General features: G+C 34.4%; 1 protein-coding gene across 7 annotated transcripts in view; it reads left to right on the forward strand.

Moving 5' to 3' along the window:
- Window positions 1-1,504: 1,504 nt before the first annotated feature.
- LOC144839794 (uncharacterized) overlaps window positions 1,505-12,738 on the forward strand; it is a 32,282-nt gene continuing 21,048 nt past the window's right edge. For all 7 annotated transcript variants that reach the window (XM_078695289.1, XM_078695285.1, XM_078695290.1 and 4 more), the window contains exon 1: window positions 1,505-4,580. In XM_078695289.1, the coding sequence (XP_078551415.1) occupies window positions 2,424-4,580 (2,157 nt within the window). In that variant the 5' untranslated portion in view covers window positions 1,505-2,423. The remainder of the gene's footprint in view (window positions 4,581-12,738) is intronic.

Here is a 12,738-nt window from a genome sequence, read left to right on the forward strand (position 1 = left end):
GAAATTAAATTCGAGACGTACCTCGACGACGCGCAAAAACGGATTTCAGTTGTTTATTTATTTTGATTTACACTTATATTTATTGTTCTTTCTTCATTAAATGATGCTTTTTAATTACGTTCTATTTAATGTAATTTAAAAAATAATGATTTATTATCAATTATTTCAATCAATATTAATCAATCAAACACTAATAACTTTTATTTCATTATTTTATTATAATTTGTATTCGTTTTATGATGTATTAAAATTGTATAATGAGAGTTCTAAAGTTATAACGATGTTTGGAAACAAAAAGGTTATTTAGACCAAACGTCTTTGTATTAACTTTTTAAACTTCTTTTGTAAGTATAGAAAAATGAATGAAAAAAGGAGGTAGCCTATACGGAATACAAAGATTTAAAAATGTTACTGAGTTGTTTTGTAATTGTAATGATATGATAATGATTTATCACAAAAATGTGATAAAAAATATGATTTTATTTGATGACATGAAAGATAATGAATGTGAATAAAAGTGGTTCACGACACAAAAGATAAAAACTTATATTTCATAACAACAAAGTCCATGGCCTACTGTATAGAACAACAATATAATCAAAACTAAACAGGCTATGTATTGTACATATTAAGGGGCGTTACTCCCTAATCTAAGGTCCCCCATATTCCAGTAAATTTCTAATTTTCCAGCCGCCGCCGACAAACGTACTCACTAATCAACAACTTGTTCATCTATACACACCATTTGCCAACAATATTTACCATAGAAGACTACTGCCTGCATACATCATTATACTCTATTCACCTAGACGTGCTCTGGGGTTTGCGCATGCCCAATCCGAGTTTACAAATAATGAGACTTACTATTAGCACACACACAGTACAGGATGCATTATTTGAAACAACTGTTTCCCATAAAAAATATCGAAGGATGTAAAAAAGTGTACCGAAATTACAATTCAAACATAATTAAATACGTATGTATTACTGGATTCATTAAGCGTGGTTCCCACTAGCGACGCAACGCAAGGACGTAACGCAACGCAAGTGAATTGACCAATCACAAGCGATGGCTTATTCGCTTGTGATTGCTAACTGTCTATAACTTCGCTTGTCATTGGTTAAAACGCTTGCGTTGCGTTTACGTCCTTGCGTTACGTTCTAGTGGGAACCAAGCTTTAGTATACAGTAGGCCTAACATATGAGATATTTATAATGTTTTCTTTGTAAAGCTCTGTCTACACTATCAAATTAGTTTGACAAAAAAAGTGTCATGTGCCCAAATATGGTAGTGATATGCCCAAATATGGTAGTGGTATGACGTCATCATGTCTATATATGGGCACATCACATTTTTTGCCACATAAATGTGATAGTGTAGACAGAGCTTAAAGGTGCAATCACACCTTTTTATGAATCATGCTATTGCTATCGATGTGATGTGAACATGATGTGCTGTTAACGTTTCGCTTGTAGCAAATTATCAAGTATTGATATTCTCACTAAACAAATATTTATATTTAGCACTAGAAATCCTGACAAAAAAGAAATACGAAATAGTTAATCAATTAGAAAGAAAGTAGAGTCGAGCTACAGTTGTCGTCGTATGCTGATTATCTGGGATTTAAACTCCGGAACGGGAAATTGAACAAATTTTGATTTCAACGTGAAAGAAGAGATTCCTTCGTAAGAAAGTTCACTCTTCGACATGACTTGCAAATGTAAACATATAGTAGAGTCGAGGCTCACATGCCAGGAACATACACTGATAGGCCTACAGTAATGATGAAGAAGCACGTCGGATTTAGTGTTTTGTTTACCTGGACCGGACTATATTATAATAAAGACTCTGGAATTTGTGGAATGAAAGCGAGTGAATTGATTACAGTCTAACCAGCTAAGCCGGCCTGTGATAGGCTTTTGTCAACTTAAAACCCTTGAATAAGCCCTTTAGGCGATGTGTTGACACTTGGTTCAATTTCATAACGTAAAATAAACCGCAAACGTACTGATCATTCCTGTTCACTATGTATATTTTAATTGGACGTTGAATTATTCCAACCATTCGCTAATGTAGTGCGATGGAATGGAGTGTCGTTGTTTTAGTCGTGAAACGATGCCGAAATAATGATCATGACTGGGATTTGTGATCGTAAAAATACACTTCGGATTTCAGCTGTTACCACCGAAAGACAACAACGAGAACGACGATGACTGGCAGCAGGCATTGCATAGTTTGAGGAAGTTATTTTGGCGCTTGAAATGCCAATAGGTAGGCCTAAGAGTCTAAAATTGTTGTTTGATCATAAGAAGATCCACTCAAGACTGATCCGTTATCATTATACAAGGAGAGGTAAAAAGTAAAGCTACTCATTGTAAAACTACTAGTAGTCTACTTGAACGTTTCACCTGAGCTGATTAAGATGACAAGCTGTGATGATGTCAGTTACCCATCGGCCTATCTAGAGGAAAATAACATTCCAACTGACCGGACGACTAATAATAGCGAACCAAAATATGCTGTATGTGAAGGGGATCAGAATAGCAATATACCTACAAATGATGACGAGGGCTATAGCACTTTACTGGAAAGGCGTTGGCCTACACACTTTGAATACAAGGATAATGACCGAGAATGCAATAGTACTTCGGTTTTAGGTACCGATAACGTCGTAACATGTTTTGACGGACTTAAGTCCAACGGAAATTCACAACCCCACATTTATTCAAGCAATTCTATGAACAATGAGTGTAATAACACTACTGTGAACGGCAATGACAAACATCGGAATATATCAGTACCTGATTTAGAAGAGCATCCGACCGTAAGTGATTCTGCCGACGACACTTGTGACGATTATAATTTAGGATTTAATCATTTGATTCTATTGAATGAAAATAGGGACGATTCGAGATCATTATTAGTGAGTGTTGATGTAAATCAAACAATTCCGTACGATGAAGAAGAAGATAGAATTTTAGAATACTTGGACAATTTTGACGGAACGGAATACGATTTTGAGTTCGTTGAACGTCTTTCAAGATCTGTTGAGCTTCCCGCTTTGCTTAAGAACGATTTAGTAACACTACAGAAAGTATTATACGACAGACATGAAACAAATGATGATACTATATTATCCGACGACGACGACGACGAAAAAGAGCGGCAGATAGCAGAGACGAGAAATCAAGCACGTGAAGCGGCTTTTACGGCAAAGCTTGAACAAAGAGGGCAGCATAAATCGCTTTATGCAACGTATGGGGATTTGAGTAAGCTTGCTATTGATTCGCATGAGAATGGAACAGACGATCGACGTGAAGATGAATTAATATGCCAGGCCCATCAACGCGCTGTGTTACGTAGTAATTCATCTACAATACCCTCAACACATCCGTCGAATAGTCGGGCATTACAATCAATATTGCTGGCTAGCAATGAAATAAACGCTTACATCGGAAGGAGAAAAAACAGTCCACATGCAATACTAACAAAATCAAAGAGCTTAGATGACGCTTTGTGTACTGAAATACACGTTACGCCGTTAATTTCGAAACAGAGAGGAGTAATATTGTCGGACACTTCCGACGACGACGATCAAGGGGTCGACGTCGAAAAAGGCGTGGACGAGGTGAGTACTCGATCTGTATCATGCGAATACTCAAATGAAGATATAGAGGCTAAGATGGCTACTGTTGAGTCAGAGATGGGGGATGCAGAGGAGAAGGCGAATATTGTTGAGCATAATACTAATGCTGATAATCATGATTTAAAGAAAGATGACACAAATGTGATTGAGAGGGAAGATGATGTGACTCAGGGTGCAGAAAAACAGCCAGGTATTGCATGCGAAGATTCAAACGTCAGTCGGCTCGATTCTAATGAATCATCAAATGGTGTAGAAGAAATTAATGAGGATATGGCTGATGAGAAAGAAAATAAATTGAACATCGACATGAAGAAACAAATATCAAATATGGAAGATTTACATAATACGTTAACGAATCGGTTGGCAGACTTTGCTGACAATACCGCTATCAAAGAAAACGAATCATTTATGACATTTCTGGAGGAATTACACGCCCAGTTAGCTTGTTTTCGTTTACTAATTAATGACCTAGTTGATGTTAATTTAAGCTTGGAAAAAAAGAACGTGGAACTTATGAGTGAGTTAGAAGAGTCGCAAGATCGATTTAGGGAAGGAGATGTGAACGACTTCAGAGAGATCCAAAAAGAATTGGAGCAGGCTTCGAGAAATTGCAGAATCATGCAATTTAAGTTACGAAAAGCGGAGAAGAAACTAGAAGAGGATGGCTTACCAAAAAGTGATAATAATGATAAGAATAAAGGTAAAATGCCAGACCTAGCAGATGGAGACCCTAATAACGACCACATACGCGACCTTAATCAGCAGCTTCTCGTTGCCAAAGATGTATCGGTTCGTCTACATCAAGAATTGGAAATGATCGAAGAAAAACGTACCAAACTAGAAGAAGAAAATCAGTTATATAGAAAGAGAATGGAAGATTCTGACAGCGTAAAGCAGCAACTAAAACGGGACCTACAAAAAATGAGAACAGAGGTAAGGCTACTAAATTTGTGTTGTTAATATTATTATTATTATTATTATTATTATTATTATAAAGATTATTATTATATTCATCCTGTGTTGACTATATATCTCATGACCTTAAATTATGTGCAAAGATGAATTTATGTTTTAAACAGGCGAGCGAGCGTCATGCAGATGTTTGAATATTTCACCTTTAATTACATTAACTATTTCGAGCGGAGTCTGCATTGCGATTAATTACGAGCATGCGCAATGAGTATTTTCTTTATTTCAAATTAAACATAATTAATGTAGGATTTAATAATGAATTGTTTAATCAACATTCATTGTGTCTGTGCTTTTTGTGTTGTGTAGTGTGCATTTATTGAATGCGACGTGAATAGTTTTTTGAGATGAGTAGGTATAGCTCTTGTTACAAGAGCTATACCTACTACCTACTAAGCCTATTTCATAAAACCGGGTTCATCCATTTCTGTTTAATGCGTATACCATAATATTGACATTGATGATTACGTAATTTGTGATTGATAATATTAATAAACATGATTTTAATCCTTATTATTTTGATATTATTTAAACATTTTTAGCAGGCGCATGGCAAAGCAGTAACAAATAATATAACAAAATCCATCTTTATCTTGGAAGGTTTAAAAGTAAAATCAGAAAGAACGTAATGATTGTACGTTTGTATTTTGTATATACGTTCTTTCATGTAGATATATGCATATATAAGGTCATGTATCTGCGTACATACATTATAGTGAAATTAAAGGTCAAATGCTATTAGAAGTACAATAACTGAAAAACTAATTAACATTTTCCGTGTCTGAGGTTTGCTTTATTTATATATTATTTATTTTCTTGAAATGTTGCGGCGCAGTAATAGTGTGATATGCCTAAATAACTCAGTGGATTTGTTAATGATGTCTTATCGTAATTTAAATGACTGACCTATCTTGAACTCATGCATACACATGTTAGTTAAGATCAATACATATATTAGACAGAGCACAGTGCGATAACCGATCACGTGTTTATTCTAATCCGTAATCACAAGCCTTCATTATAAGTGCTTCCATTAATAAGTATCATTTATAGGCCTAAGTATCAATGCGACAATATTACCCCAGTAACATAGGAAATTCCGTAATACAGCATCACATATCATCATAGGCCTACCTTAGCCTAAGCAGCCTTAAACATAACATTTTTGGCCTAACATAGCCTCTGGTGGACTCGTAACGTACTAATTACATATTCTGCCATAAATCAATACATTGATTAGAAGGTTAAATGATGATTATTATTTACAGTAAACAGCGCTAGTCTTCACTGCATTGTAGCCATACCCAATTATCATGTTGCAGTATGAAAAAATAGCCCTAATTATACGGAATTTCATCTAGTTTTGGTATTGAGTGAGAGTAAACGAACTAGAAATGGAACAATATTAATGTACTTTTAATCTTCGTTTGAATGGCCATGTTAAAAATCGCTGTATGATTAAGCCATGTTCCCCCTCCTTTCAAGACAAAAGCTCGCTGATTATTGTACACATAGACAATGTAAGAATGTGGGTAAGGGCTCGGGGAATTGGAAGTGTTGTCATTTGTTGAAGGGACCGAATTGGACCACTTATCAACCGCAATCCAGATTTATTGCATTATCCTGTGACACTATTTAATATAAGAAACGCATAATATATGATAAGAATATACACTGCATACCAAATAATGCAGTAGCACATTCAGAACATTTAGTATTATTATTCGGGAGGATAATTAGGAAGTTATTGTAATTTGTTTTCATCACGTGACGTAGGCCTACACCTGGCTAGATAAGCTACAACACCATCATATTAATATAAGAAAAGCATAATATAATAAGAATACACTGCTGCTTATCAAATAATGCAGTGGTACATTCAGAACATTGAATATTAATATTTGGGAGAATAATGAGGAAGTTATTGTAATTTGTTTTCATCACGTGACGTAGGCCTACACCTGGCTAGATAAGCTACAACATCATCTTATTAAATTATTGAATCTTAATACAGTGATTGCTTGATGATTCAGAGCAACGATGAGTCATCAAAGCGCCTTAATGCAGTGTTGCATAGTGGAAGTAATAAATCATGGTGTATTATACATTTCGTAATGGAAATGAGACGAATATATACCCTATTATTGATAGAAAAGTCTAAAGCTCTGTCTACACTATCAAACTAGTTTGACAAGAAAAGTGTGATGTGCTCAAATATGGTAGTGATATGCTTACATATGGTAGTTATATGACATCATCATGTCCTTATATGTGCACATCATATTTTTTTGTCACATACAGTTTGATAGTGTAGACAGAGCTATAGTCTATCGTCCCCATTGTGCCCAAAATACTAATGACGTAGTAGTGTAGGCCACTATGTAATTTCGTGTCATTTTTTTGTTAAAAGCAAAATTCCAGCTGATTTAGTGTCTTTAGGATGTAAAGTAATGAAAAAAATATGTTGCCATTTTTTTAAAAAAGCTTAAGGGTGTCAAATCCAAGATGGCCGCCAATACGTAAAATATCCAATAAATGTACCATATTGGACAAAGTAACACCCATTATGAATAATATTTTAAGTTCATATGGGTTCTCTGCTATATAAGAATTATTATAAACCTATATTCATTAGTATTCTGACATTTTGAATTTCAAAATGGCCGCCATTTTTAAAAAATGGATTAAATTTCTTATTAAAACATGTGCAAGTTATGACGTGGATTGAAATCACATAAAATGATAGGCCTATGACAACAACATTGGTGATTAACACAAATGGCGGCCATTTTGAATTTTAAAATGGCCGCCATTATTAAAAAATGGGTTAAATTTCTTATTAAAACTTGTATAAGTTAAATAAAATTAGATTGAAATACACAAAATGATATGCTTATGACAACAACATGGTGATTAACACAAATGTTGACCATCAGGAGGTCTACAGTACTGACAGTACACTTCTTCATATTAAAACATCTTATAAACTTCTTCAGTTAAATGACAACTAACTCTGCCAAAGTCCTTCAATTAAATATTTCTAATCTTGAATGCGATACAGTAAGTTGACCTTCCTTCGTTCTTTACTACTGTATCCATCAAACTTCCACAGACTGATCTGCGTTCCCAACAACCTTGTTCAGAAACAAATTGGCAAAATAACTGAAATACCTCATTTCACCGGCAAATAATCTCTATAGGAGTCCTCTTTTACTTTGATAAGTTTGTGACCTGTATTCACCGTCATATATATTTTTTTCCAATGTTCGTCTTTTTCTTAGGATACCATATAGACAGTTTGCCTTCTACAAGACTTTTACCAATGCCTCAAACATTTTCTGTCCAATTTCATCATGCCATGGCCAACAAACACCTTTGTGCGAATTGCAGCATTCTTCATTAATCGGGATATCATCTCTCTTTAAATGTTAACTAGATTTGCCAGCTCTGATGAAATCATTAATTTGTGTTATTCCAATTATACCACGCTCAATGACTCTGATCAATTGATGTAAATCCAGCAAGTCCCACACATACATGTCTTCTCATATACATATATAGGGATATAGTTTAACCACATCATTTAGATTTCGTCGACTCTCAGTATTCAAGTTAATATCTTTATGATCAGCCTCTTTCAAACAAAATGATACTTAACTTAGAATCTCTTTTTCTGTCTGCATTTGTAGAAGCAAGTTGTAGAGAGAAAGCAGAATTAGTGTGCTTCTGTCCTTTAGAGATGTTTTCCATTTAAGATATTTGTGGCATAGGTAATACAAGTTCAGTTTAAAAAAAAGCACTTGCCTCAACACTATTTTCACAATGATACATGTCCAAAAGCCATATAGTTCACCGGGTCGACATAATAATTGCTTTTTGATGTCATCTCTGTCCACCTCCACTCATCTCGGGCAAGAGTCATCACCAGGCATTCTTGTCTTTCCCTAGTGAGTTTTTATACCACAACCATGTGCACTCATCAAACGAGTGTATAATGCTGGTCTGTCTGAAGGGGGTAGGCCTACATATCTAATGAAATTGGTTGAGATTGTAGAAGATGAGAAGTAGGAGTTCATTCATTTACAAGGTTATTTATAGGCAGAGCTGTATCTGTATTTCTTTCAAGCTTCTACCAAAACTTGACAGGTTGAAAACTTACCAACCATACTGGTGACTATGGCCCTGAAGGTTCAGACATTGAATACATAGCAATAACGCATTTATTATTTAACATATTTATACAGGATTTCACAATAAGGTATAAATGCACTTGTTTTATATTGTGGTCCTGTCTCCTGTCAAGTTTCAGTTTAAAGAAAAGAAATGAGATCTGTAATTTAGAATCTATATATATATAAATTATGGTTAATTCTGACATAGGCGAGCACAATGGAAAAACTTTGGAACAAATTTCTGCCTTGGACCTGAACTATCTTAGGTGTACCGCAAAATGTAAAACAGTTTTCACTATTACGATATTGTTCCATATTTCTATCTTAGAAATATATTATAAAGAGTTTTAAAACAAAATATCTGATTCATTGGTAGATCTTCAACTCAATTTCAATTGTACGCGGTCAAAGTAATTTCCGGATTCACGATGAGTTCACAGGTTCACCTTGCAACAACTACCTGGTTTCAGTTAAGTTGGTCGTTAGTGGCTATAGCTATTTTAGTTTTTTGTTTATTTTCGGATCGGACCGCGCGTGTGAAGGTACAGTTGTTAAAAAATAAAATCCCGATAGCCGAGTTTTATTGAGTAAGCTGGCAGGAATAACTGTAGGCTATCTGTGTCCCATTAGGGCCCATATTGCAAGCCGTCTAAAACATCTTCCTTCTTGGGCCGAAACGGCCTACACTGTCGCGGAAGTTAGTTTCAAAAGATGTTTAAATTAAATAATGTATTATGATGGTATTTATTTGAATAAACGCCTCCCAAATAAAACATCACTTTGAATAATAATCGCCTGAGAAGTGACAATTTTAGAACATTGTGTACAAACAACAATTTATGCACACATATTTAACAAAAATTATTTAAAGAATTTAATTTTTAGTGGCGGCCATTTTGAAATCCAAGATGGCCGACAGATTATCGCTTTACATAGTTAGGATTGTATAATGGGTACAGTAATACCATCAAAACGGACTTGTTCCACATTCATAATTTGTATTATAGGTGATATTCTGATTTTTAATAGGGTTATTTGAATGTTGGCGGCCATCTTGAATTTGGTCCTTTAAATGTCTTTTGAAAAAATGGCAACATATTTTTTTTCATACCTTATATTATCAAGATATGAAATAAAGTCAAAGTTTGCTTTTAACAAAAAATATACACGACATTCATATAAACGACATACCAGCCTACACTATAGGACCTACAAAGGTTATAAGTATTTTCTCTTCGTCTGATTGTGTGATGTTGACAATTATCATGTAAAAACAAGCTATCTGTTGGCCTACTGTTATAATCATTGACAATTTATTCGCGTTGACATTAACATCTGCTTATTTGGGTTTCAATTATTGTGTTATAAATATGCATATCATTACATGCATTGTCGTAGTGTTTAAATTATAATTTAATATGGATATTGCTGATGTACGCTTACATGTGTAAAGTGAACCAACCAGCTTATAGTAGGAGTATCCCTATTTGGAGCTCTTCGTGCTGCTTTACGTTACGTTACGTGTTTCTGAGTGCGCAATTCCCCTATGGAGACTTTTCCGTTGGTTCATTAGATGCAATTATCGAAATGCCAAATATCGGTTGAAGAAATGACACTCGGTACATTGTACGATATTATGGAGCATTGGATTTGTGACGACTTAGAACCTTTCTGACTTATGTATTATTATGTCAGTGCTGTAGGGGTGGGGTGGGTGATCTATCCATTCTGAGTCGGGTATATTTTATAATTTTATAAAAGGCAAAATAACTACCGGTAGTCTTTATCAATTCGTTAGCCTGCGAAAGCCCAATTTAGCATTTTATCTGAAATTTAAAAAAGTCATTTGACGCATTGGAACCCGGATTAGAACAGATTTTTGTTAAAACAACACCGTCATTCATTCTATATTAAACGTCAAAGTAGCCTACATACTAAACGTACAAATAAAATACAGAACTGACCTCCGTTGGTTATTTCACAATAATAAAGGAAATGATTTTAATTAAAAGCCTAAAACAAATTTCATTTTCAAGTCTATTTTGTGCCAAATCCTGGAGTTCTAGCTATACTCGTGTACTCTACTTTTCGTACTCCTAATGGTCAGCTTAATTCAAGTGCTGTTATAACAAGCAGAATATACTACGATACATAATTTATGTACGACGTCTATTATGCATACAAGTAGCAATTTAAATACTACCCGCTTGTTGTTATTCATATCCTCACAAGCATAATGCAAATCAGATATAGCTTGACATACATTTAAAACAAGCATTTGATTAATAATCTAAATTGGCGAGAACATATTTATGTTATAGTCGGTATGTGCTGTTTAAAATCATTGTTTTATAATTATTAATATTCACTTTTCATTGTCAGCATCAAGACTAATTAGGATCATTATTGTAGTGATAATCACGTTGACATCTGTGACGTCACTGTTCTCCTTTTACTCTCCATTCATTTACGTTTGTCTAAACTTGATAATAATTGTAATTTATAATGATTTCAATTTATCTATACTTTATACCCTTTATAACGATGGTCTACTATTGTAAGGATTTATAAATACGTCACGTCTTCGTTATTTTTGACAATTTCTAAGTAAAGTGTTTCAATGTAGTTTGACATTTAAAACGAATGCCCCAAATAGGGGTGTTTTTCGAATGTGGTACACACTGTCTATGGTTGTCGATGCTGAAACATGCCCTCACGAGGGTGTTTTGCTAAGGGACATCGCCGTCTACAATACTTGTTTTAATAGCTGAATTTCCGAAATAAATCAGTGCATAAAACTGGTAATTGTAATGCCACCAAATTTCAATCAACAAATGTTTGAGAAATCCGAAATAAAAGGGAAAATTAATTCATTTAAATATATGTATCTGTGCTGTATGTGTTTGATAATATTCAAGCTTTTACATTGCTATATGACAATTCATGTTTAAATAATAATTGAATTATTAACAATTTTGTTTTATCAATATTTATTTTTCCCTTCACGCGTCAGTTATATCGCAAAGAAGTAAGTGTTTTCTGTATTGTGTCAGTATTGTTAGTATATTTACTTGCATGTTTTCTTGTGTTTTGTTATAAGCCATTTTGTTGTATGGAAACTCACTTTCCATCAATGTTTGCGTTTATTATATACATGGTGCCGTTTCTGTTTAGAATTATAAACTATTTCATAATTAGACGTTTATGTTAGGTGGGTTTCCTGCCTAACAGTCGAACTCAGACCTCACGGGGATATTATGGCAATGTGCTAAAAACGATAGCCAACCGTACTGGATATGGCTATTATGGTACAAATGCAATAAATAAGACTATTATGCCCGGCCTACTTGTAAGACTACCAGAACACGGAATTATGCAATCTTGTTTCATTCATTTGTCGTTTTCCCAGGCAATTTGAAGAACGGAACTAACATTATTAAAATTTATTACATTGGAATGTGTTTTGTTCGACTTCATTTCGAAGGCAACGGTTCTCATTGGAGTTTTCATTGTAAACATGTTCGTACAGTGTTGCACGCGACCTGTCGTGCCATATGTGTGTTAATTATAAAAACGAATAAAGTTTATCTAGCGATTTATTTGCGGAAAATGTTATTTACAACAAACTTAATAGACAAGTCTAAACTTTATCAGTGTCTACAAAGTGTCTGACTGGATCAAAACATGTCATTACGAATGAAATTACGTCATTCTCAACCTTTTCGGTGTAACTAAAAAGGGTTAGAATTCAGATGAAACACTTCCTGTTTACGGAACAAATATTAAAATAAGGAAAGTAGAAGGCTGATAGGCATGTACAATACCAAGATATTTCTTTTAAATGGCCCATGACCTTTTGCCAATATTTAGCATGGGGTAGGGAGGGGGTTGAGGGGGTTTGGTAAGTAACATATCCACCACAACCTTGGTTCAAACCCTTCAAAAAGTAG

Source organism: Antedon bifida, chromosome 4 (assembly GCF_963402885.1).
Source record: "Antedon bifida chromosome 4, ecAntBifi1.1, whole genome shotgun sequence".
NCBI lineage: Eukaryota > Metazoa > Echinodermata > Crinoidea > Comatulida > Antedonidae > Antedon > Antedon bifida.